The sequence below is a fragment of the Argentina silus genome, assembly GCF_951799395.1.
Source record: "Argentina silus genome assembly, chromosome: 5".
NCBI classification, from domain to species: domain Eukaryota; kingdom Metazoa; phylum Chordata; class Actinopteri; order Argentiniformes; family Argentinidae; genus Argentina; species Argentina silus.
Genome location: NC_139659.1, coordinates 5,662,548 through 5,689,223, shown reverse-complemented (window position 1 = coordinate 5,689,223; position 26,676 = coordinate 5,662,548). Strand labels below are relative to the sequence as shown.

General features: G+C 42.2%; 3 protein-coding genes across 5 annotated transcripts; 1 reads left to right on the top strand and 2 right to left on the bottom strand.

The window, feature by feature from the left end:
• Positions 1-1,827: 1,827 nt before the first annotated feature.
• On the bottom strand, positions 1,828-13,574 carry snx30 (sorting nexin family member 30). The gene is made up of 9 exons (XM_083669478.1): positions 13,366-13,574; positions 10,381-10,569; positions 8,848-8,958; positions 8,404-8,562; positions 7,564-7,753; positions 6,977-7,176; positions 5,119-5,205; positions 3,095-3,247; positions 1,828-2,455 (listed from the first exon to the last, which is right to left on the bottom strand). The coding sequence occupies exons 1-9, from the start codon at positions 13,504-13,506 to the stop codon at positions 2,384-2,386; spliced, it is 1,302 nt and encodes a 433-aa protein (XP_083525604.1). The 5' UTR covers positions 13,507-13,574; the 3' UTR covers positions 1,828-2,383.
• Positions 13,575-13,731: 157 nt separating this feature from the next.
• On the top strand, positions 13,732-15,633 carry inip (ints3 and nabp interacting protein). Its single transcript, XM_083669827.1, has 4 exons — positions 13,732-13,995; positions 14,347-14,443; positions 14,538-14,628; positions 15,294-15,633. Exons 1-4 carry the CDS (start codon positions 13,971-13,973, stop codon positions 15,399-15,401), a joined length of 321 nt encoding a protein of 106 aa, XP_083525953.1. The 5' UTR covers positions 13,732-13,970; the 3' UTR covers positions 15,402-15,633.
• A 1,566-nt stretch (positions 15,634-17,199) lies between these two features.
• On the bottom strand, positions 17,200-26,438 carry kiaa1958 (KIAA1958 ortholog). 3 transcript variants are annotated; one of them, XM_083670193.1, is made up of 5 exons: positions 26,264-26,438; positions 24,565-25,699; positions 19,971-20,150; positions 19,533-19,730; positions 17,200-18,038 (listed from the first exon to the last, which is right to left on the bottom strand). In XM_083670193.1, exons 2-5 carry the CDS (start codon positions 25,682-25,684, stop codon positions 17,731-17,733), a joined length of 1,806 nt encoding a protein of 601 aa, XP_083526319.1. In that variant the 5' UTR covers positions 25,685-25,699; positions 26,264-26,438; the 3' UTR covers positions 17,200-17,730. The 3 variants fall into 3 exon arrangements, with proteins under 3 accessions (XP_083526319.1, XP_083526317.1, XP_083526318.1); XM_083670191.1 differs by lacking the exons at positions 17,200-18,038; positions 19,533-19,730; positions 19,971-20,150 and adding exons at positions 20,843-21,290; positions 21,468-22,100; positions 22,261-22,350; XM_083670192.1 differs by lacking the exons at positions 17,200-18,038; positions 19,533-19,730; positions 19,971-20,150 and adding exons at positions 20,843-21,290; positions 21,468-22,100; positions 22,261-22,350 and having other exon boundaries at positions 26,297-26,427.
• Between the last annotated feature and the right edge of the window lie 238 nt (positions 26,439-26,676).

Below are 26,676 nucleotides of genomic sequence, written 5' to 3'. Positions count from 1 at the left end.
ACATATTCCCAATCAACATGTGAGAACGATTTTAAGTAAAAATGCACTTTATTTTCAACTTGACATGATCTCACATACCATGGCAGTGGGCAAATTCATCACGTTTTGGGATATTTAGTTGAAATCATTGATTGATGACATTTTGACGTCATCAAAACATACAAATTCAAACATATAAATTAGACATACAATTCAGAAAAGGCATACTAGTGTGATAGGAGTGGGATGTTTGTAAGATGTTTTGGAATTTTTTTCAGAATGAATGAGGCCCTATGGCGATGCTGACCCAACAAGATATGACTGTACAGTATCTCAATTAGGAAACTCAATATCCAAAAACTGCCTTGGTCACCACAGCCAAGGTACATGTGAGATCATGTTGAAAATAAAGTGCACTCTCCCTTTAACAATATAAGTTGTAGTCCAAAACATTTTAGAATATAAACCAGAAAACATACTGTATCAGAATAGTTCCTACAGCTTTTTCCACAAATGTTTGTTCGTTCAAGAACTAGCTGTTCCATGATGAGTAGCTTCTTGCGGCCATAATTACAGAGTAAATCTAAATTGGAAACGGCAAAAGAGAGAAGTTGTGTAGATGCCAAACACTCGCCCAGCAAGCAGAGAGCAGATGTGTCACAATTCTGAAAAAAACATAGGGATGTGTCCCAGTAGTCTAAAGTTTCCTCTCCATAATTTCATGTGCACTGATATGAAAAAGTGTGACTGGGGAAAGCAAATAGGAATTCACCATAGTGCTTTAGACTATTGGGACACAACCGTTGTCTTGTCCTTTGTGAAATACAGACAAGCAGCGTGATGCAGAAGAAACATAATAAAGAGACTGTCAAATTAAACAAGCGGAAGAGCTGACAAAACAAACATCCTAAACCTCCATGCCAAACCAGTGCAGAGTGTCTTCCTACCCAGAAATCCATTCTTGCCTGGTTCCCTCGCTGTCCCTAGCCATTTGTTGTTCATAGATCTGGAAGGATTAGGCCAGATATATGAAGGTAATAAGGCATAGGTTCTTAGGATTAGGATAGCATTTTATTTTACGGTATCAATATGAACAGGTACCATCTTAGATATTACATGGTGGAATAGTAAATGATTACACAATAATTCCCTTGTTTGTTTCTTTTGTTTCTTCCGAGGTTCATTAACTCAACAAGCGCCTCCCACAAGGCAACATTTAATACCAAGCAGATAGTTATCAATTGTACTTCGTTATGAAGGGGGTACCTGAAAGTACTCATTTTTACCACATCATTTCCTCATATACTATACTACTAGGTCAATAACAGTACCGTAAAATAAAGTGCTACCAAACCTAGCCTATCCAATCCTTTCGTATCTACAAACACTGAAGAATAGAAAGTTGGGGGGAGGGCTGTGGACATACATTCACCCGCCTTCTCCTTCGAGTGCATCATTTAAACCAGTCCCCCTGGAATGAGAGAACCTCCCCATTTGTATGCTGTCTTATTCTGCTCAACCAGTGGAGAGGTTTTCATTGTCAAAGGACACATTCCAGATCCTTTTTTATTGCAGTCACACTACACAGATTATCATATCTCACAATGGATGTGTTAAACTCAGGAACCACACCAATGTGACATAGTGATCTGTGGATCAATGCAGCTCGACTGCAATGACGACAACCTGACCAATACCTTTCATCATCCACACCAAGTTATTCATGGTAAGGAGGAGACACCCCAACAGTAGTTGGCATTATACGTACTGTAGTTACAATGGCTTCCAACCATAATATAGCACACAACATGTAAGGTCCCCCCCCCCCCCCCCCCCCCCCCCCCCAAGTCTTTGGCCAGAGGCTTGCTTAGAAATGGCAGCCTCTGCAAGTGCGATTCAAACTAACATAATTGTGATATCGCTTCGCTCTTCAAGGGGCTTTTCGTAAAAGACCAGCATCGTTTACAAAAAGAAGCAATGGCAACCATTCAAGAGACCTAGAAAAATTTCAAACTGAAAAAAAGCTGTACATATTAGTTGTCTTGACTTTTCCTGGCTCTTCTTCTCTCTCTCTCCATTCTGTAATCCTTTGGCCAGTTTGACAGTTCGACAGCAACTCCTTGCCAATCCATGGTATGGCTAGTTTGGTGTGTGGGGAGGAGTGGGGCTTTCAGAGAGAAAATCATCCACTGCTTGCACACATAACAGGAGGGGAGAAGATTCAGGTTGGACAGGGTTTCACAAAGAGAAACAAAAAAGAAAAAAAAAGGATATACTTAAGTCTGTAGCCCCAAAAAGTCAATTTTCCTTGGCAAACTCCCTTCAAGCAGTTTGTGTGAGACACTGGTAAGTGTTTGAAATGCACTGTAACAGCAACACTCCAGAAGGAAAGTGAGAAAAAGTTTCAGTTCGATTCAGTTTTGGCCTCCTGTTTGTCTTGTAATAATGGAATGACGGACTCCCACGCTGCAAGGCACTGCAACACAGAGACAAGAAGGCAAGAAGTCAGATAAGAGGAGTGAGATAAGAGGAGAGAGAGGGGGGGAGAGGGAGAGAGAGAGAGACAGGCAGACAGAGACATATCATTCCATCAGCACTATACCAGTTCTTTGTCATAACATTTTTAAGTTTCTATATCCTGGTCTGTATCAGTACAGTAAAATCTAAGCTCTTGCTTGGATTCTGAATTCTTCAACTTTAAGGAATAGCTTCCCCTTTTTCGTCTTCGGCTACTTCCCACTTCGCCAGCGCTTTTGGAATGTTGCATGCCTGTGTTAGTTTCAGGCTCAGAAACATTATGTTGATCCAGTCGTTAGGAGAACTTCTCTTACAATGAACCATGACCAAGGTTTCAATACATGCATTTATAGATTGATATCATATTGTACACATAAACAGACCTGAGGACAATGCAAATGTTGGATACTCGAGTCATGAGGTGCACTTGATTAACTTGAAGCACTTTTTGGGACTATTCCATTGGTTCGTTGTACCAGGCAAACTAAATCAAGCACAGCTCAAGTATCTGATCTTGACATAAAGTATGTGTCAGACCCAGGTCTGCATGAAAATCATATACAATATGGATACATAATAACCAAACAGCCCTATTTACCTTCTCATAGTACTGGATGTTTTTGTCGGCCATGCCAGTGAGGAGCTGTCTAAAGTCCTGCCTCTTGTTGTTTTGCCAGCGGTCCCAGTCGGCCTTCAGGTCAGCGTTAAAACACTCCACCCTGTCCTGGCACTTCTCCACATCTGTGGGCACCTAGAGGGGACACATAGCTATCTGAACATGGCACTACGGGCATAGAGCTATGAGTATGGAGCTACTGTGCTCTAGGGACTATGGGAATGGTTGGGGGAGGGAAATATATTATGTTAAGCATAGGAAAATGTAAATATCAGTGAAGAGCCTAAAGGCCTATTCAATTACCTTCGGTTACTAATTGTTATCATTATACAGTGCCCTGCGTAAGTCATTTTTTCTTCTTTTGGCTCTACACTCCAAAAGGTTGGATATTAAATCAAACAATTATTATGAGGTTAAAGTAGAGATTATCAGCTTTTATTTGATGGTGTTTGTGTACATATTGATTTCACCATACAGAAATTACAACACTTTTTATGCATAGTCCCCCTATTTCAAGGTACCCAAAAGTGATAGGACAGATGCATCAAATGTGCAAATTAAGCACTCATGTTAAGTATTTGATTAACAATCCCAAAAACTGCCTGAAGTCTGCAGCCCATTGTCCCCACCAGACGCTGGGTGATGCTCTACCAGTCCTGTACTGCAGCCATCTTCAGTTGTTGTTTGTTTTGAGGATGTTTTGCCTTAAGTCTCCTCCTCAGCAAATTAAATGCTTGTTCAATAGGATTTAAATTTGGAGATTGACATGGCCAGTCAACAACTTGACTGGAAAATCTCTCTAGTTGCTATGGCAGTATGTTTTGTGTGATTATCCTGCTGTATAATGAAGCGCCGTCCAATGAGTTTGGAGGCATTTGTTTGTGCTTGGCCTGACAAGATGTTTCTGTACACTTCAGAATTCATCCTGCTGCTGCCTTCAGCAGTTACATCATCAATGAAGGCAAGTGAGCCAGTTCCAGTGTGGAGTTTTTTCTCCACTCTTTACTCTTGGCATCACTTTGATACATGTTGTTCTGATCTGTCCAGAAGACCTTTTTCCAGAACTCTGCAGGCTCTTTTAAGTACCTTTTAGTAAACTGTGACCTGGCCATCCTGTTTTTTTGTGGCTAAGTGCTTGCAGCATAGCCTCTGTTGTTCTGCTGGTGAAGTCTTCTGCGGATGGTATTCTCTGACACATTCACACATACCTATTGGAGAGTGTTCCTGATCTGTGGGACAGTTGTTTTGGGTTTTTTCTTAATCATGGTGAACATTCTTCAGCTGTCCACTGTAGAAGTCTTCCTTGGCCTACCAGGCTGTTTGCGATTTCTGAGCTCACCAATGCTTTTCTTCCTTTTAATGATGTTTCAAACTGTCAATTTTGGTAGGTTTAAGGTTTTGGCTATGTTTCTGAAAGATTTTTTCTGATATTTCAGCCTCATAATGGCTTCCCTGACTTTCATTGACGTGACTTGACTGACTCCAATGGCAAACGCAAAGCCTAGAATCAACACTAGACATTGAGAGCTCTCTTATAACTGCACAAATGATGTGACGGAACACACCTGAGGAACCAGAAACACCTGTCAAGCCCATTGTCCTATTACCTTTGGGTACCCTGAAATAGGGGGACTATGCATAAAAACTGTTGTAATTTCTGAATGGTGAAACCAATAGGTCTTTGTGTACAACCAAATAAAAGCAGAGAATATCTACTTTTAACCTCACAGTAATTGTTTGATTTCAAATGCAAACTTTCAGAGTCATAAAGTCAAAAGCAGCAAACATGCTTCACTGTCCCATTGCTTATGCAGGGCACTGTATCTCTCTGCTTATGAATCACAATTGGCACAAATGTGATGAATGTAAAACAAACTGTGGTAACTCACAAAGTCTAGTACCGAGTAGTCATTATGACCCATTCAACTAAACTCTCAACATAACTTTATATCAACTCGATTTATATAAATTCTCAACATCTCAACTCGAGTGTTCAGTAGACTTACAGCTGATCTCTCTTCTCTCCGAATCGCTGCGGCTTCCAGCTTGGCTTCGTACTCAGCCTGGACCTGGTCCCTCTTCTTCAGAACATTCTGGAGGGGGAAAAGTGACACCAGATGTGTTAACTCCAAAAGAGTTAGTTCTCTCAAAATATGTCATTTTTTTTATTTGAAAAGTTTCAGACCTCAGAAATTGGTCTAATAAACTGAAAAGATGAGCACAGTCTAATTTTCTGATTTCATTCTGTGCTTATGATTTGAACCATCTATTTCCAGGAGTGACTAGGCATTGCAGTTGCTGTGTGGTGTTTGTCTGGACATTTGTATGCAGCAACATTTCCAATATGGAAGCTATTAACAGACATCTAGCGCCCTCCTCCCATAAATCCTTGCCTGACTCCCTGAGATGTCTGCCCTGGGCGGCTCGAGAAGAGGAATGGCTGTGCTGGGCCGGTGAGAAAAAGCAACCGACAACCAATTAGCAGCCGAGAAACACTGAGGTTCAGACACCCTCACTAGGAAACTCCTCACAGACCACAGCACTCTTCATAAGCAGACATTCTGAGAGAAAAACACCCATTCTGTCTGAAGGCACTGGCATTAAAAAAAAAAAAAAGATTAAAATGAAAAAAATGAAAATGATACCACACAAATCTCAATAATATCGCATTATATCTCCAATCAAATCAAAAGGTCAATTAAATATGACTTATTTGTGTCAGTGCCACTCAGTATTATTAGTTCTTCGGTCAAAAAAGAGCTTAAAAAAATTAAAGTAAAAAAGAAAAAAAGAAAAAGAAATCATAAATCAAGCCAGAAATAAACAGGATCAGTGGATCATACTAAGGCTAGCTTATATTGACAATACTGCACACTGAAACTCAATTCCTGTTCTCAACCACACAAACGTGTGTTGCCATGCAAAGTCAGTGGAGAGAGAGAGGAAGTGGGAATACATTCTCTCGCTCTTCTGCTTCCTCAGAACTGGTCTGGCGGGGTCAAAGGTTATTTGAGTAAGCAGAAATCTCTATCTGTGACTGACTAAAAAAAGGGACTACGGATAGAGCTGACTAAAGTTTTGGCGAGATAGGACATAGTCTGAAGCTAAGAGTAGATTCAGCAGACACTGGGGAAAGCTGTCCGCCAAAACTCCTGTGTGCCCATTTATTTCCACTGCTGCTGCATCAAGAAATTAACTGACAATCGCAAAAGGACATGTTGGGAGTCATTCTGTCAGTGAACCACCTCTGTTTTTGTTTAACTCTGTAAACAATACGAATAATACTTAACAATACTGTATTAGTTAGAGGCACCTGGGAACTTTCTCCCTTGAGTGAGGTGAACACGATGGTATCTTTATCTGAGATTAGAACCAAGCATAGTATTGGAGATAAGGCTAGCTGAACATAGTGACAGGGGGTTGCTGTTGTGCTTGAAAATTAGACTTTAATATAGGGTTTAATATTGGAAACTGTATAAGGGAATGTGTTTATAAAAATAAAAAAAAGTGTGAACACGATGATTCGCCATCTACCTGATCTAGGTGGTAAGCCTGATCCGATCTGAATCCAATCACTGAATCCAATCACAATCACTGAATCCAATCACAATCACTGAATCCAATCGAATCTACCCCCGTCACCAACATGGGATCATGCTGAAATCTGGCCATGATCCAATCATAGGTTGCATGATAAGGGGATAGTGTACCCCATTTGAGGTTTTACCTCTCCCTAGTCACTAAATACACAAACTCTGCATGCACTTTCTGTTCAATAATTTCAGTTAAATTGACCACAAATCAGGTTAGGATAAAAAGTGATAATCAATATCGTGGACTTTGATCCAAATGGCCCAGTCCTACCTTCATGGACTCGATGTAGAGGACGTATTCTCTCAGTACGGGGAGGAAGTCTTCGCTCATGTCCTCCGTCAGCTCCTCCAGGGCGCTGGAGCAGTTGGCCACGCTGCTGGCCACGCCCTCCAGAGGCTCCTGCAGCTCACCCTCCGACCCCGCCCAGCTGGAGTACACTGGCCCGTACTCCCTCAGCTCCACCAGGTACTCTGCACACAGCCAAGTCAGGAGTCAGAGTCAGCAGTCAGTGGAGTCAGAGTAGTCAACCGAGAAAGATAGCTCTACCAGATGGACACATCAGAAGCAGGAGTCAGAGTCAGGGATCAGAGCAGGGACATACCAGGCAAGAGTCAGTAGAGTCAGAGTTGAGTCAGAGTAAAGAGAGAGCGAGAGCTCTACTAGATGGACACAACAGAAGCAGGAGGAGTCAGAGTCAGCAGTCTGGGGTCAGAGTAAGTGCACAACAAAGGCAGGGATCAGTCTGTGGAGTCAGAGAGGTAAAAAAGAGCTTTACTAGAGCTCCACAGAACAGGATAGAAGCACAGAGACTCAGTATGGGGGACACATGCATCAACACCTGCTATCTGTATCCATACCTGACTGCTCTTTGATTATTCTCTGTGATATTCTGTCGATGGTGCCCAGCTTCTGTGTGAAGACGTCCAGGTATTCACCCATGGCAGAAAACTCAATCGGCCGCCCCCTCAGCTTATAACCCCCCGTCACGTACTTCACTGACTCCCCCATCTTGGTCAGCAGGGCTAATCCTTGCTTTTTATTCAGGTCCTGAAAAGAAAACACACAGGTTAGAACCTCCATCCCACCACCACAATTATACTGAGAGATTCTGCTGGGACACTTTTTAAAGCATTCATTGGTTGAGCTCAAAGTCATCAATGTAATAACACACTGAGGTGTGGCAGTAGCAGTGGATTCCGACCTAATAAAAAATCTATGTCTGCACGCCCATTAAAAAATAATGTCTTGCAGCAGAGAACAACACCCCTCATTAATAACTGCTGTTGAACGTCTCAGCGGATAACTCCCTCCAGCCCATTAACAGTGGTTCAATAATAACACCTCCATTACGAAGAATGATACATCACAGCACAGACTACCACATGCTGATCTAATGCCAACCAGTCTCCCTTTGGCTCAGAGTAGCATATCTGGTCAAACACCTTAGGGGTTATACGTATCAGGCCATAGTTGAAATCTCTACAGACCTGGTTGAAATATATTCTGTAGGTCAAATACTTTTGCGAAGTATTTTAGGTGTTCCTGATTTAGCTTAGAATGTTGCACTTTTGTAATTATTCCATTGGTTCCATGGTACAAGTACAGCTCAAGTTTTTGCCATATGGATTTCACCAGGGTCTGAAGCATCCAGTGTACTAGGAAAATTACACTTGTGAAATGCCTACTGGATAACTCACCTTGGCGGAGAGAAATGCATTGAAGTGCTCGTTGAAAGACAGAACAGGATGGTCAGCCACTCGTTTCAGAAACTTGTCCAGTGCCTTCCTCCTGACCTCCACAAACTCCTCAGAGAACCTGTCCACCACCCCCTTCATCACAAACTTCTCAGGGAGGGGCTAGGGGGGCACACAGAGAGCGACAGTGTCCAGAAACAATCTCTACATTGGGCATCAATCACATTATGATAAACAGTAGGGTATACTCTTAAAAAATAAAAAGGCTACATCACACTAATCAACTAGGTTTAATCATAGTCTTCAATCAACACTTTTATTAATTTAATCAGGTGCTTAGTAGGAAGGAAAGCATGGGTCCACACCGGCCCTCTTTGAATAAGATGGGACACCACTATAGTTCCTCAGTTCTCAAAGAGAATCCGGCCCTGGTGTCCTTGTACCTACTGGAATGAGATGGGTGGGCTGACTTTCCTCCAGTTTGTTCCTCATCCAATCAAAGTCCTGGTAGCGCCGCCTGACGGAGTACTCTGGTAGGTCAAACTCCACCCGGGTGGTCTGGAGATAAAAAAAAAAACAACAAAAAAAAAAAACGTTTTTATTAAATATAGAACGTCATGCACAATTACAGAAAAATGGGAAGAAAAAAAATACAAGGTGTAACCTGTGTTAACTGACAACTTCCTTCACTTCCCTACTACAGGAAGCCACATAAATGGAATGTACCTCTAATGGCAAACACTAACTGACAACCTCATTTAAAAGGATAAACAGAGAGGCATATAATGCAATAATGCAACCCATTTGACATACACACTGGCAAAGAAGACATGAGGTATGTGTTCAGACACTAGGTTAATGGCTGACCAGGTAATCACCCCTCACCCTGTCGCACTTTCCTCCTACACGAAGCAACAGCGCTGATAGACCAAACACTAGCTGTGCAGAGAAACCGCTTTCACACTACTACTTCTTCAGTAAACAAAGAAAGGTCACCATCATGATTAGGAATATACAAAAGTAAAAGTGTATATCTTCATGAAGCATGTGGGCCTAAAATTCCATTAGCGCTAACAAGGCCCATTTGTTTTTGGCTACAGTATGAATGGATCTTCTTTGTTTTATTGTTTACCTATGTGTCAACAGCAAAAACAGGCTCTGATTCTCAGAGAAAGACCACAACCATAGTTCTACCGGTAAACAAAAACACACTCAACCATGAGCAATGTTTATCAGGCTCCCTTTCAGCAGAGAACTGTTAGCAGAGGCTACCATGCCTCCCTTATCAGAAAGGCTGGACGGTTGCCACGATACACTTCATCCAGCTACTCGGGTCCCATATCTGTCCTTCGGAGCTGTGATTACTTAGCTGTTTTTCCTGAGCGACTCTGTCCTTTTCACAATGGGCAGGCTAGCTAGCTGACTCAGCACAGCACCCAATAATACTCCAGATGAGGAGTTGTTTTTGTCACTTCAGTGTGAAAGACTCTTTCAATTAGCGCCCAGTGTCGAGTTTCAGCTGTGACATTTTGATCAGCGTGAGGACTGAGGAGCAAAAGGGATGTCAACATTGATTGTGCTGCCTTGGCTCAATTGGCCTTTCTTAATAGATCAGAACTCTTTAAAGGGGGTTAAGGGTTTGTGCATGACACTGTACCACAATACCCCTATTCACATACTGGTATTCTACTTATAGATCTGAGGTTATCAGATAACAGATTGAGAAACCGCTTTGGTATTTATTTTCCCAGACAGCTCCATATCATTGACAAGGAGCACGTAAACAGATTGTGAGAAGCTAAACAAAGTAGCAAAGGTTGCTTGGTTCATTGCAGTCCTTCTGCACAATGTGCACATCTATATTATCAGATCTGCCAGCACCTGGAGAAGTACCACATTGTAATGATATAATAATCTGCTGATCTGTGAAGACAGGAATATAACCAGGACAAAGCCAATGAGAAAGATAAGGGGGAGGACCTTGGTGGAGACCCTGTAGGTGATGTAGGTCTCCATGGTCGACACATGCTTCTTCGGGTCATCCACAGTAACAAAGAGGTCACGGGTCTCTCCGTCCAGGTCATCGTCCAGGTGCAAACGGTTCAACAGGGAGGAGGAGGAGGCAGGGCTTGAGGTCTCGACCGGCGTCCCGTTGGGCAAACTCAAGTCCTGGAATGTAGAGAGGAATAGCAAAAAATGGCAACACAATGAGTAGATTCTCCTACTAGCTTCAATTGCCAGAGGAAAAGTAAAAACAAGGAGGGTATAGAATCTTGTTTTCACCCAAATGAACACAGAGTCAATTGTCAGCATCTTGCAGCCCCTAAATCATAAACCTGGAGTGGTTTCAAATCAGTTTAACACACACAAACCCAGTATTTCACCCTTTGTTTCCTCCAATTTTCTTGAAATAGGCTAGGCCTATGCACCAATACATTCACATACAAGATTTGAGATTATAAGGATGCAGGCAGCTATTTTTCACCTGTGTTCCATCATGCTGCCAGCCTGAAGCCAAGTGAGAAAGAGTCCTGAAGTACGAAATCACCACGATCAGGCAGCAAACAAGAACAGCTCCCACAGCTAGGAAACAACCACACACTGACCATCTGGCTAATGTGTTACCATACCGCCATTTTCCACATGACCCCTCCTTCTAAACAACACGCACCCTAAACATTTGCACTCATGAAACTAATTGGAGATAACATTCTACTGAGGTGTGGGATTAAGTGTTTCAACGATTAGTGTATCAAAATGGCATCGTAACAGTGTAGGAGAGTTGTAAGTGCATTTTGCAATATGAATAACATGACATCCGTTGAAATGGATTAGTGCTGGAAACAGTGACAACACTTTCCTGGTAGCTTGCCCAGCTGTGACATGTTTCATCAAGAGCCGGTCCTACCTAAATTGCAGGGAACTATGAACGTATGAATGCTAAGGCTACACGTTACACTGGAAAATGGTCCTAATTGGTTCTACCTGCGATTCACTAAGTAGGCCTATCTATCAGGCCTAATGTTGATGATGATGATGAGTAGGCCTATCTTTTCACAGTATTAAGGGGTGGAGGGACATGCCTATCTTCTAGATTTAAGGTATTTTTTTCACTAGTCAGAAATAACATGTGACTAAGAACTTGACTAAGAATCTGTCCACCAAATGAAAAATACCTCAATATGAATCTACGAGGAAACAGACTAAAATACAGTAGGATGGTCTTTGCTCAAGTCATGGCAGGAGGAGTGTGTCTCCCTTTTCTTTTTCATAGTACATGAGAACAAAGACTTATTTTCTCCCCCATAGTGGGGCCATTTCTATGATTAGCCCTCTGACAGGACCTTTGAAAACAGCTCGGTCAAAGTCATGCTGCAGTAGAATGGAATTCCCTCAGGTTTTAGGGCCGTGGTTAAACTTCAAGCTAAGAATAAACATAATTGGCTCCGTCTTAATCACAAGACTCGGGTCATACTGTACCTACTACCACTGCATGAATTAATTTCTATACCTTTGGATTTGGCTTGTATGCTATCAGGAAGACACTGGTATGTCCTGAGTGGAAAGTGAAAACACAGTACAGGAGGGATGTTCCTCACTGTATCCAAACTGTGATCGCCTTCAAAGCATGAGGAGTAGGCCTTATAATTCCCATTTGGAATGGGGCTACACATTGCAGGCCTAAATAAAACAAATTAATTTAGGCTATGCTCAGTGTTGCACTCAAAGTAGTAAAGAACTTTATCTAGGCTAGGCTAAGTCATCTAAAGCTTGAAAAATACAGGATCAACATTAGTCATGCACCAAACTGTGAAGTGTTAGGAATGCCTGAACCAAGATTAGGCTATGATATGAATGCCATTTTAAGTGTTAATTGTCCTCTGACAATGATAAAGATCTTTGTTGAGCATCTCATACACACATACCTCTTGAGTAAAGCTGGGGTTGACCACTGCAAACTGTTGAGGTCCAAATAGTGAAATGTTTTTTACCCACACACCTCACGTCAACAACCTGATAGCTCTTTGCATACCACCTTGATAGAACTTATTGACACTAATCATATCCCACATGGAGAGTGTTAAGGTAATATCCGAAACACTGTGCACATAAGCAGCCAATCTACCCAGTTTTAGTGTATTTTAAATGGGGCCATGTAGGCACGTGCCATACAACGGGTTGCAAAACACACAGCCTCGCAATTATGAGCAATGCTAACTAAACCCTCTTACATACAATTTGTGTACAATAGACAATACCATTACAATAAATGAAAATGAGACATCCCAGAGAAGAACACGGCTCCATTGTCAAGCATTTGGCAAAGATCCCCAGCCTCTGCCGCACCAACTAAAGCTAACAATAAAACTTTTATGTCCATTTCGAATTAAACAAAACAAAATAATTTCATTTTCCAGAAATCTGAATTCACAAATTGTCATCAATCTAGATAACTGGTTCTGTAACATAAAGTACTTAATTATTAGTTTTTCTGGGGTTTTGGATGCAATCTTGATGCTACAATTCCATCATTATACTTCAAACATCAGTTCATGCCAAATGCAAGACACTAAATACAAACAAATAGTGTTCCATCAATTAATGTTCTTGTGTATTTCCTGACCCTGATGATTTGGCCAGTTTTACCATAAGGTACACCTTGTCATGTAGAGCAATCTGATGATAAAATTCTGATGTTGTTGTTTCAACAATAATGCTACTCATATAACTAGCGTTATATAACTGTAGTACATATCTACAAGACAAATAACATCAACAAATAGCCAGAGGTCTCTAGCCAGTTGTCTGCAGTGCTGCGACCATCCAAGTACAGGTTGTTTATTAAAATCAATGCAACATTGGTTTGACTCTAAAGAGAGAAAAAGCAAAAAGACATGATATGACATGAAATACGTATGTGACTGTCCTCCCAAAAAGTATAGAACAAGGACAAAAGTAGCTTACCTTTTCCCCGATGCTGCTAGTGGTGTTCCCTACATCTGGACTGGGTGTGAGAACTGAATCCTCGGCAGAGAGAGGGTGGCATACATCTTGAATGGGTTTCTGACCCGATGATGCTAGTGATTTAGGGGTGCCAGCACTCATTGTGCAAGCAAGGGGACGCCGCAAACGGGTTTTTCCGAAAATATCACTGTTCCTTGGCCTGGAGTGGATAGTTGTGTGATTACTCCAATGCCGTGTATTCTGGACCCGCTGGCTGCAAACAGCTGTCAGCTGACCTGCACTGCGCAATTTCGGAAGTACAATATTGGTACCGGAAGTTCGTTAAAAAATAAAAAAATAAAATAAAAACATGTCACGTGGTCAATGTTGATCCACAAGTGAATGAGGAAACACAACAATGAAAGTGTCAGCTTCAGAGATTCTGACAAGAAGATAGCGATCATATTCTATTCTGTATAAGCTTAAAGTGAACTATAACGTTACTGGTGCACGTTATTTGCTGCATCACAGGGAATACCGTACATCACTCCGAAGCTCTCCCATCCACTTTGGCCAAAAATTGTGCTAGCTATCTTAGCTACCCACCGGTTGTTAGCAGCACTAACATGGCCACAAATGCCCCTGGGCAGGGTGAGTAAAGCACCGTTGATGCCAGCTATTAAATAGTTCCAACGATTTTCGAACATGGTGTAGTTCAAGTAACTTAGTTCAACTAACTCCACATCTGACACTGTGTTGCATTATGTAGGAGAAATCTGCAGGGCTATTTTCAAAATGATGGGGAAGATAATGCACCATCTAATCTTCCTATTGAACTAGATGGGGCCTACCATTTCCATTAATTTGAGACTGAGGACTAATACTATCTATACCATAGCTAGACATGATGCTGGGTGCTTGTGGCACTGCAAATCCCAACAGACAGGATCCAGTACTGTATGTTGCTTCTCATCACTGATGTATTGGATTTTTTACAAACAGGATTCCAGAATAAAAATAGGGTTGCAATTTTGGCTGAGCTGGATAAGGAGAAGAGACGCTTGATACAAAATCAATCCTTGAACAATCCTGGAGCTAGGTATGTAAGAATGTAGGCCTATTCTTCAACTGAAAGAGCAATAATTCAGTGAAATTCTATGATTCTGTGTGTGACCGCTATGTCTTTTATGCAGCATCCCTATGTCCAGACCAGCCTTGAATAAAGACTTCCGGGACCATGCAGAGCAGCAGCACTTTGCTGCCCAGCAGAAAGCTGCACTACAGGTGAGACCTAACTGGTCACGGTTAGTAGATTGTATCAAGACCAACAAGTCAAAGGTTAGCATGCTGTCGTTTAATTCCCTCAATTTAGCTGAAATCATCCGTGGCTATTTCTTTAATCCTCTACTGATGACTGTGTTCCTTGTGGTACACGTTAACTGTTTTTCTTCTTGCGAGTGTTCCCTCACATGCTGTATCCTATCTGGGAGCATTCCCTTATATGCCCCCCCCCCCCCCCCCCCTATCCCTTATATGCTCCTTTATCTGAGAGTTTCCTTCATAGTTTCACTGGTTGTGTCCCAATAGTCTTTCCTCTGATCCTCACATTCTCTCTCCTCACATCCTTCTCAAAAAGCATTGGAGAAGAATATCTAAGGGAAGGAACCTAGGATCTTCTCCTCCAATGTGTTTTGAGAGGGAAGCGAGGAAGGAGGATGCAAGGAACAGAGGACAGAATATCGGGACACCCACTATCTACTGGACTACAGCATGTCTCCCTATGTCACTCTACCTGGTGACTAATGTCGCGTCATAGCATTACCACAGAAGGAGGCTCAGTGGAGACAGACAAGCATTCCAACTTAAAAATTAAAATTAATTTCAGTTTTTTAAATATTGCGTGAGGTCACTGTACTCAATGTGTTATTCTCCCTTTGTTTTTGTTAAAGCATGCTCATGCACACTCCTCCGGCTTCTTCATCACCCAGGATTCCTCCTTTGGAAACCTCATCCTTCCAGTGTTGCCAAGACTAGATCCGGGCCCTCCGGCGGAATGAGAGAAATGGAGACTAACACATATGACAACAAACAGACTCATGAATTGGTATAGGTCCAAGGTATTCGCATCGCTATGAATTCTCAGACCAGTTTGTCCAGCTATTTATGGTACAGTGTGCTGATCATGTGGGTTGGAAAGATGGCAAGGAGAGATGTATTTGTTCTTATTTTTTTATTTTTTTTAGGCATATTCAAATAAACAAAATGTATTAAACAGTGGCCACATCTTCACATTCATGTTATTTTTTTTTTCATTGCACACATGCACAATCAGAGTAATAATACACAGGACTGGGAATTGATTTAATTGTCTCAGTAACATTCAGAATAGTGGATATTGTATATGGATATGAAGTATATATTGCATAATCCTCATACTGACTGAAAGTGACACATTCACATTATATTCATGAAGGAGGATCTGTCAAGCTATATTGCACTGATACCATCAAGTTCATACCCCCTCACCTGTACTAAGCCAGAATAAGGGATATATCCGGAAACTGCAATGGTCTGCGATATTACAAATCTGATTCTGAACCCACTTGAGGTACCCAGTTTTATGGGACATTGATACAAACAGCAGTGGTTTTACAACAGTCAATGAGCTATCAAAGACATTTTACAATTTGTATATTGAATACAACATAGTGCACTTTTGCATAGCTTAGATACAGTATTACAATGCAATCTTATTACATTGGAAGTGGAAGTAACCTGACCCACACACTAGTGTAGTCAACTTTTAAGCAAAAGTATTTACTCTACGTGTTTGTGATTCAGGACACTACACTGATTCAGAGAACTTGGTCCACAAATACAGGAGAGATTTATGGCACCAAAGAAGACTGTAAGTCACTGTAATAATATGAATTACTTTATAACATGCATTACACTTTGTGTACAAGTCCTGACAAGTCGCGGAAGTTGCGAAGCGCCGTCTGGGTGCTGCGGATGGTCTTCTCATTCTGCTCACGGTTAGCCTCCTCCTGTCTCTCGTCCATCTCTGTCAAAACCAAGCTGAGGAAATATTTGTGAATTATCATGGTTATCTTAGCCAGGCAGATGCAGTAAGTAGTACTTAGTTGATTGATGGCAGAAAAACAAAGAAGACCATTCTAAAGAAGCAGTTCATCAAACTCTTGATGAACTTTTGTGAATGACTGCATGTATGCCTTGACCTTCAATTTAGCCTTGAGGCATTTGCAATGTTACATTGTACACAGCTCATGGTGCACTTCTAGTGCTTCTGTGCTATTCAGTAAGATGGAATGTTAAAACCTTGTAGATAGGAATATCTACTATTAAACAGATGACATTTGATCTTATGGAAGAACACAAAATCTGATAGTGTTGTACTGTCATATTGCTGACATTGACATTTTACACTTACCACTGTAGATGTTATGTTTACAGGTCATGGAAATGATATTCATTCCACTTACAGTAACATACACATAAATGTGTATAAACATTGTGGATGAGACTTGTACAGTGCTGTATGTCTCTCTGTAAAACATGTTTGTTGTAACTGGGTCAACTGGTATTCACTGTTAATGTTTTCTAAATCCATCTGATACTCCTCAGGGTTCTTATATATTAGATTTTCATGGGGCTTCATGTTGAAGATCTGTTAGTAAGTCTGCTTCGTAGCTGCACAGAATATTAGCAGTCTGAATGTTTTCATGTTGTTTAATCAAGTTCATTTATTATTTTTTGCTAGAAGCTTCCATTCCTCATGATTTCAATGTAGTGAAATGTATAAACAGATAAGTCTGCATTGTTTCAGATTGTGGGTGCTTTTATTTTTAAACATTAACAACCAGAGAGGCTGCAGAACACTTGACGTGTTGCAGGTTACAACCATTGACACAATCAATAGTTGGAAACATTGTACACAATGCACCTACATACACAGACATACAGCGTGACACTAGTTTGCGAGTTATAGGAGGAAAAGGGAGCGGAGAGACAGTTGAAGATATCATATGCCAAGTAAATAGTGAAAAGGAGAACATGCATTCAAAAACATATCATTTGATGCTTTGCTTTTCTCCCAGCGGTCTGCACCAGCCGAGCATCGACACATCATCCATAAAACAAAAATATATATCAACCATTTATGTGCACAACAATATTTTTTAATAGTGTTTATCCTACATGGTTTTGTGTTATCGTTGTAGAGTCTTATCCAAGTGTATTAGGTGGTGGTGGAGGGGTGGACAGGGATGGAATGGAGAAATAAGGACAGATCACTGCAAAAAGGCATTAGAACACCACCATGGCCCCATAACAACAAACACAGGACACAGTCTTTCTTCTTCATCATCATTTGCTGACTATGGGCAGCAGGTCTCCCTTGGCTTTCATGGTTTTGATCTTGGCTTTGATGGTGTCATCCATGGCTTGGCGGCACCGGTGGGCGTAGTGGGCCAGGGTCTCCTCCTTCTCGTCCCAAGGCGCCAGAGCGTGAAACACCTCCGGGGCGGCCAGGCTCAGCTCAGCGATGGCTGCCGTCCGGGATATGGTGTTGCGGTCCACTCCGACACGGTCGAAGGCCACCTTCATGGAGACGCTCCGCCGGAACTCCTGCAGTGCCGCCATGTACCGCGCTATGACGCCGACAACGTTTTTCACTGTGGAAAACAATGACAGAATTACTTTCAACTACATTCACGTTCGAATGTTAATTACACATACATCTTTTATGCTAGGTTTCCAATGTGAGTGAGGGTTTTAGGGTAAAAAAGTATCACATAAAATAAACGATGTAAGCATATTGAAGGATAAATACATAAGCTAGTATCTAATACTAGTTTCAAGTATTCCTCTAATGCAGTCACTTTGGGAGAAATACAGTGCCCTCCATAAGTATTGGAAAGAGGAAGCAGATTGCTGTCTTCTTTTAGCTCTATACTCCAACAGTTTGGATTTGAAATCAAACAATTACTATGAGGTTAACGTATTCTCCTTAATGGATTCTCAGCTTTAATTCAATGTTTTATTTTTTCAGATAGGTTTCACCATTTAGAAATTACAAACCTTTTCTCCCCTATTTCAGGGCTTGACAGGTGTTTCTGGTTAGTCAGGTGTGTTCCGTCATATAATTTGTGCAGGCATAAGAGAGCTGTTTATGTCTTGTATTGATTCTAGGCTTTGCATTTGCCTTTGGAGTCTGCTATTGGTGTCTGTCAACATGAGGACCAAAGAGACGTCAATGAAAGTCAAGGAAGCCATTATGAGGCTGAAATATCAGAAAAATAAATCAGAAAATAGCCAAAACCTTATACTTCTACAGTGGATGACCAAAGAATGCTCACCATAATTAATTTAAAAAAAAAAAACTGTCCCACAGATCTGGAACACTTTCCAGGAGGTGATCTAAAATCTAAAAAGCCTGCAGAGGTCTGGAAAACGGTCTTGTGGACAAATATGATCATGTACCAGAGTGATTGCAAGTGGACAGTTTGGAGAAAAAAGGATCTGTCCAAGATTTACAGCACACCACCTCATCTCGGAAACATGGTGGAGGGGATGCTATGGTTTGGGCACGTATAGCTGCCACAAGAGCTGGCTAACTGGTCTTAATTGATGATGTTACTGCTGCTAGCAGCTGCAGAATATATTCTGAAGTGTACAGAAACATCTTGTCTGCTCGAGTACAAGAAAATGTATGCTTCATCATACAGTAAGACAATGACCCAAACATATTGCCATAGAAAACTAGGGAGTTTTTCAGGCCCAAAAATCAGAAAGTTCTTGACTGGCCAAGTCAATCTTCAAATTTAAATCCCATTGAACACGCATTTCATTTCCTGATGATAGGATTTTAGGCAAAAATACCTCAAAACAAACAACAACTGAAGATGGCTGCAGTACAGGACTGGCAGACCATCACCAGAGAATATACCCAGCGTCTGGTGGGGTCAATGAGTCTCAGACTTCAGGCGTTTGTATGCAAAGGATTGTCGACCGAATACTAAACATGAGTACTGAATTTGGACATTATATTATTTAGTATTATTATATTATATTATATTATATAGTATGTTTAAAATAGTGGGACACTAGTTTTATGTATTGTGTTGACAATATTAGCATGCTGTTGGATAATGTGGTACGTGACTTACTCCTAACTCTGGTGTTCTCCCCATCTCTACTCCTTTTGGAGCTCTTCATAATCCTGTGGCGGTCTAGGGGGTGGAGCTCCACCTCCTCGAAAGAGTCAAACAGAGCGGGGGACTCGAACGCTCCCCCATCATCAGTGAAGGGGACCATGTGGGAGCTGCTCGGCTCCATCTGACTGGACGAATGACCCCTTCTCTTATCTGAAGGGAAGGAAACAAAATCATGATAAGCCATCTCATCTATCATTCTTCCCCATGCTTTTCCCCACAATTAGTCTGTGGGAGGGGCAGATTGCAGATCATGCCGCTGATTGATCAGACTGACACCCTCTGTCAATGTCTGCTCTACTCTGACTGGCTGCCCCTCTACAGAAGAGTGCTAGGTGTAGCTGTAATCAATTGGAGCTATGCAGTTCTTATAGCGTCTGAGTGAGTGTCTACCTGGACGGAGTTGGTCTGAGAGGAAGTCGCAGATGAGTTCGGCCTTCTTGGTGAGCTCGTGCTGAAGCAGCTCCTTGTCCTGCTTCAAGCTGCTGATAGTCTCTCCCATCTGGACGCTGCGACTCCTCTCTGCGTGCAGCAGCGCTCGCAGCCTCTCAACCTCATACACAGCAGGGCCCGCTGGTGAAAGACACAATCACAGGTTCCACAGGTTACTCTGAGGAAGACAATGTACTTTGAACATGTACAGTACAATGTTGACATTGTTTGAGGCATTGACGACGTTGGTTTATGAGGACAACTTTTTCCAGAGAATGACCAGGGTGAAGTTTATAGAAAAAGTAAGCAGAAAACCATCCCGATTACATACACATAGGGGATATTTGTAAAGCCTCACATTATTTATTTGAAGAGGCAAATGTTAAACAAAATAGCAATCATTGAAACCACTGAAAGTGACACTACTCACTAAATTGAAGATAGTTTTGGGATATTTGTAATACAAATATCCCAAAATAAAATATCATAAACTGGAACCCACCTGCAAATCAAGACAGACAACATTGCTGCAATAATCTTTGCCATGGGATGCATTTTTCCATAAAAGGGAGAGCTGCAGTATGACTCAATATTGTATCAAATACATGTTTTGAGGAGTGGGGGAAATTCTTGCCTAAAGTGTTGCCCTATTCATATTCTAGAATGTAAGTAAAGTTTAGCAATACCATGCAGCTACGTACTTTACCTTTTCCAAAACATAGTTCTCACAAAAATATCAATTTCAAGTATGCAACATCAAGTATAGATGACTTGATCGACTGTGCTTAGTTTTCTTTTTTCATGTTCAGCAAATAATTTCTTGACAAACCATAGGAGGGGGTATGGACCATTTATTTCAGTGTAACAAACATTTGATTATGTAATAGCCTTAAACCATAGCAAGGACCAATAACTTAAATAACATTTCAAGAAGAAAAACAAAGCACAAAAAGAGGGAAAGAAATATCCCTGTTCATTGGTATGATCTCATTAAGAGTAATTACCTTAATTCCCTTTGGTCATGTTTTTTTCTCCTAAAAAGGCCTATCATCTAAAGCCACAAGGCTACTACAACAAAAGTCTTTACCACCACAATGGTGAGAACTAAAAAAGTTGCAATTTGCACTATGACTACGGTAAATCAGGACAAATAATAATGAGCCTCTGCTAACTTTCTCCTCTGGCACATTTTCAGCCTGCACTTGTTGATGCAGGCTTTCTTCAGCTTGGATGACTCCACAGATGTCCATCCATCCAACGCAGAGCAGTGAAGCACGAAAGCTGTAGAGGCCATGATACAGTTAATGAAACAATTTGAGATGTTTACAATTAATAACATGCCTAGAGCAGTACACGCAACTTGTACATTTATTAGGGCTCACTACATGGACATTAACATATACAAGCAGAGTTTAAACTTGTTGCCATGATAGTGTGAGAGAGCACTCTCATATTCACCTATGATTGCGTCGACTGTTCGGCGATCCAATATCTTCTTGCCTGAGGGGACTTTGCCCCTCCTCCCGAAGGCCACAGCCCCCAGTAGGTCATCCTCACTGAAGAAGTGTTCGAAGAGCAGGTGAAATAGGCGCATGCAGTTCCCCCTGGCCTCCTGGAACATGGCTGCCAGCTGGTGGGAGGACACAAAGACCCCTGAGTCTGGGTACAGCTCCTGTTGGCCCTGCTGACAGTGCTGCGGCTGGGGGTCGGGGTGGGATTGGTGGGGCTGGCGCTGGTGGGGTTGGTGGGGCTGGGGCTGGTGGGATTGGCGCTGGTGGGATTGGTGGGGCTCGGGCTGGTGGGGTTGGTGGGGCTGGGGCTGGTGGGGTTGATGGGGCAGGGGTTGGTGGGGCTGGGGCTGGGGCTGGGGCTGGTGGGGCTGCAGCTGGAGGGATTGGTGGAGCTGGCGGGGCTGGGGCTGAGGCTGGTGGGGCCGAGGCTGGTGGGGTCGAGGCTGGTGGGGTCGAGGCTGGTGGGGTCGGGGCAAATGCTGGAGTCCCTGCCTGGGGACCTCCCCTACTGGCGTTGTCCTCTCACGGAAGGACAGAACCCGACAGATGACTGTCTGGAGACTCTGCAGCTGGGCAAGATCTGTGGATTCGAGTGGGGACAATTATAAAAACTAAAACACACCGAGTGCTACAGGCAATCAATTTCAGCATTGTAGGTGTCTTCAATCTAAGATTACATTTTTGCTTTCAACAATAATGCCACTTGAAAGCTAACCTCATAAAATCATATGGCCACTTACCTATACTAGCAACAAATTCTTCAACCCTCCTTCTCTCTTCAATAGGTTCACTGCTTGAGCATGGAGTTGAAGAGGTAGGCCAGAGCAGGTCTGTAAAGAAAGATAAATAATACATACATTTTTAGTTTTAATTTAACTTTTTCTCCATCAAATGTCTTCAATGACAAAAAATAAATGTTTTAAAAAATGCTTGACTATGAAACATTTCAGAACTTAGCCTTTATTCCAGTATATTTACACATCGTATAACATAGTCCATTCCTAGTGCAGTGTAGTAGTATTTACTGTACATGTTACTGCACAAAAAAACAACCCTCTATGGTTTGAATATCTCAGAAATTGTCAAACAATGAACTGTCATAACTTGCAATGTACAAGAATGGGTTGCTCAGTATACAACCTTCAATAGGGTTTAAACATTGCACACTAGGCAGCAGTGAACCAAACCTCAACATCTGTCTCAAGATGAACACAACAATAAAACATCCACAACTAATTAAGAATCACAGAGAAACTATTTAACAGTTTTATTGCTAAACAATTTCTAGTCTTGTTTTAAGTATTTTAGTTGGAGAGTTACACACAAACTAACCATGTCACTCAACAAGAGGACAATTCAAATAGCCCACACTCCATCTTGCAGTCTGGTGAACCTGCGAATGTGATCAAAAACTCAGTTCACTATTTTCCATATTGTGAGTAAAATTATGCAGTATTTACTGGTGGTCTGTGAACCAGACTAATGCATGCATTCTAATGAATTACATAACATATTAACATGTTTGAGCCAGAAGGTTCACTAGTGCCTTTACAACTCACCTTCATTTCAAATGTCCTGGTCAGATCGAAGAAAAATGTGTATAGGTATCATCCATTTCCATTTTACGCAAACTGAAACGTCAAAATATGCACAACATTGGGAACAGCGTAATCGTGTGTTTCCGAGTTAGAAACGCATGTTTATATCAGCCCTAAAATCCTACACTGCACAACCTTAATTAAGAGTTCACGCTGCATCTACTGAGAAAATAAGGTTTAGTAAGCAACAAAAAAAAAATGCATAAGGTTGTGTGTGTACGATGGAAGAAGAACGCTAGGATTTTAGTTATGGGTTAACTCTATGGGGAGAACACAGACAAATGTTCATAATGAGTCTCGTTCCCAGACACTTCCGCTTAAATGCGCGAAAGGTCTGGTGGACCAACACGTCAGACTTGGCCTTCATTAAGCCAACAGAAAGACTGTCGAAAACGGACGGCGCGTAGCCATTGGCTTTACTTTGCATCAATCGTCTCCCACAGCATCCCACAGAATGACTGTTGTCCCACATAAATCAGCATCGGTCTGGCTCCATTATCAACTAGGCCAATCCTATTGTATCACTGTTGGGCTGTTAGACCCCATATGGATGAAACGAGGTGCTCTCTTATTTGATGAAACTCACACCTGCTTCCTTCCATATAAATACTAAACAAACATATCCACCTACATGCAGTTCAAGTTTCCAGAAATGTAGCACGGACAGATGTCTTTTGGAGGGATTATTCATCTCTTCCACATTCAAAATGATATCTGAGAAATATGTTGTATTATGGATTTATCACACCTGTCACTATATAACTATTTTATATTCTTTCTTGCTTAAAGGTGATGGACCAATCTGTAATTGGTCCATCAATATTTGGACTTTTAAATTAATTGGAGAGCAGCATTGTAAATCTGATGCACAGTCTTGTTCAAGGTGCAGGGTAGGGTAGCCATGTTAATACAGACACATACAGGAAAAGGCTGATGAAGAAACACTTGTGAAAACAGACAGACACCCACACACATCCAAGCATAAAAACACACAGACATATCGCTTACATTACCTTTGCACACAGTGTAGCCTGTGAGTACATTAGCCTCTAGAAGGGTATTTGTCATGGACTTTTAACATGCATTTAATATTTATGCTTCTAGTGCAATTGGCAGGTTTCATCACAGAAATAACAATGGTATATCTGCAGCCATTGGTTAACTTGGTTAACATTGGTTAACAGTTAACGACAACAATCACACTTGAAACAAGCAGAATATCAACAGTATTACTATCAATGTTGCAAATATACAGAGTCACTTTTGGAGAATAAGGCTTCTGAGGGATAAATCACTCACTTCATTGATTTGTCATAAGACCAAACAAGCTGGGATTAGGCATGACAAAAAAATTAGTGCTACATTACACAGTATGTCAGTAAAGAGATCCAGTGACTTTGACATTGTTGTCAGGGCTGTTAGTAGAAAGAAACAGATGAACTGTACCTGTAGCTTCTCTTTTGGGCTCTGTAGCAGCACAAAGGGCCTGCGCTGCCATCAGGTCCAGGTCTGAGTTCAGGCCATCTGGGGAGGCCGACAGGTCCCCGAAGGCCTCCGTGGTTCCTCCAGACTTCAACAAGTCATCAGAGGCCAGGCCTTCCATCAGCTCAGTGGGGCCTGGGAGCTGAGAAGCTGCCCCGGCAGTGCTGAAGCTCTGGGTAGGCCCTAGGGATAGATCCTGGAGTCCGGGAGAAGCGTGGTTCAATGGTGGCTTGCTCTGAGAGCTGGAAGCAGGACCATGGGGCAGTTTGGGTGTGGGGAAGTTTGGGTGAGGGGAAGACCGCTCCATTGGTGAGGCGGACACACCCAGGGAGTCCCCATCCACATGTGAGGATTTCTGAGGTAATGTGTGGGAGAGGGAAGACTGTGACTGGGGGTTAGGCTTTTGCAACTGGGACACTGAATGAGACACCTGGCCAGAGTCAGTACCTGCTGCAAGCTGAGCGTTGGCCACTGTGTAATAGTCTTCAGCTGTCTCTTGTTTGATCTTTTTTACCAAATTGTCCCCAGTCCTGTCCCCCGGCCTCTGTTGGCCAGGCATGGCCCCTGGTGGGCGGCCCCTTTTCCTAGAACTGTGGTGCGGCTCATAATCTCCATCCTCGTCAGTTGCAGAGGATTCGCAGACAATGTCAAAAAGGTTGCTGTTGTATTCTTCCGTGTTGTCGTCCCCCTCGGAGGGTTCGCTGCAGTTGGAGAAGTCACAGGAGTCGTCATGGGTTTGGCTGCTGTCCCCCTTGGACTTGGTGGACCTGCCCAGGAACCTCTCTCCTGCTGGGCTCTGGAGAGCCGAGGCACCTCCCTGGAGGCTGAGGCTGTCAGAGTTGATGCTGCGGTTGTCCTGGTAGCACGAGGTCCGCTCCTTCTGCCCCGTCTTGCAGGTGGCTGTCAGGGGCCAATGGTAGGCATGGCCCGCACTGCAGCCCCACATAGCGGTGAGGTTGCCATGGGAACCCTCTGTGAGGAGATGCTTGAGGTTGGGGATGAGGGCACAGATGGTACCATGACTGTGGGCCCAGCGTACCAACTTGGACAGGTTATCTGAAGATGTGTGCAAGCAGTCTTCCATCGTGAGGTCTTCCCCCTACAGAAATACAGACATTTCAAGATTATCCATATCAAAAGCACCTTCTGACAAAAGGTAACATGAGCTTGGGTCTGCAGACTCACATGATGTGATTTATCTAGCTTAGCTACATATATCTAGCTAACGTTGTTGGAAAGATAGCGAGCAACATAGGTCTCCAGCTACTTATGGCGAACTGGGAAAGTAATTTAAACCCTCATAAACATGATCCTCATGATTTGGAAGACAGCTAAGTGCAGAGGTGATTTATAAGAAGTGCCCAAGGTGGCGAGCTGCATGTCATTCAAGGCTAACGTTGCTGACTTGATTGCTTACCTAGCTAACATTACTTTTTGAGCTGCTAGTGACAAATACCAGTAATCACCAAGCAACCGGTATAATTCTGCTGCCAGTAGATATTTGAAGCAGGGTAACGTTAGTTATAATGATATATAATAATCCATATTTTCAATTCCCAACCAAGCCGATCAGCTGGCTAGCGACGTGACTGGTTCGTGGTTGCTAGCATGGTTGCTAACAGATTCATGATAGCTAGAACAAAGACCTGTCAGGAACATTTACCTTATAGCGGAGAATGCACTTCTTTATACATACATGAATCAACTGTTTTCATAACACCAACATGTATGTACGTTTCTTACAGCTGCCAAAGCATGACAGACACTTCGATAGCGATAATGTTTCGTTTTTTTCAAAATACATTAAAATAATATATTCCGCATGACCGCTTTGCCTCTTCCGCCTCCACCGGATGTACTTGGACATTTAATTACGTAATGCGTTGTCAATAATTGAACCAATCATCGCCTTTATTTTCTTCAAATTCTTCCATCCAATAATACAAGTTATTCTCCACCCATGATGTCAAGGGTGCCATCACCAGAAATGAAAAGCTATTAGAGAATTTATATTAACTTTCTATGAGTGTAATATTACACCATTACTCCAACATTGTTCCTTGAGTCTTTATTTGC

What these genes read in the sequence shown, in the direction of transcription:
- inip (XM_083669827.1), top strand. Translation starts at nt 13,971, where the DNA reads ATGGCCACAAATGCCCCTGGGCAGG. An exon ending in TTGAACAATCCTGGAGCTAG is followed by an intron (nt 14,444 to 14,537) that starts GTATGTAAGAAT and finishes TCTTTTATGCAG; the next exon opens with CATCCCTATGTCCAGACCAG. An exon ending in AGCAGAAAGCTGCACTACAG is followed by an intron (nt 14,629 to 15,293) that starts GTGAGACCTAAC and finishes TTTTTGTTAAAG; the next exon opens with CATGCTCATGCACACTCCTC.
- kiaa1958 (XM_083670191.1), bottom strand. Translation starts at nt 25,684, where the DNA reads ATGGAAGACTGCTTGCACACATCTTCAGATAACCTGTCCAAGTTGGTA. An exon ending in AGAATTTGTTGCTAGTATAG is followed by an intron (nt 22,101 to 22,260) that starts GTAAGTGGCCAT and finishes TCGAATCCACAG; the next exon opens with ATCTTGCCCAGCTGCAGAGT. An exon ending in AACAGTCGACGCAATCATAG is followed by an intron (nt 21,291 to 21,467) that starts GTGAATATGAGA and finishes TGGCCTCTACAG; the next exon opens with CTTTCGTGCTTCACTGCTCT.
- snx30 (XM_083669478.1), bottom strand. Translation starts at nt 13,506, where the DNA reads ATGAGTGCTGGCACCCCTAAATCACTAGCATCATCGGGTCAGAAACCC. An exon ending in CTAGCAGCATCGGGGAAAAG is followed by an intron (nt 10,570 to 13,365) that starts GTAAGCTACTTT and finishes TCTACATTCCAG; the next exon opens with GACTTGAGTTTGCCCAACGG. An exon ending in ACATCCAGTACTATGAGAAG is followed by an intron (nt 2,456 to 3,094) that starts GTAAATAGGGCT and finishes TCTGTGTTGCAG; the next exon opens with TGCCTTGCAGCGTGGGAGTC.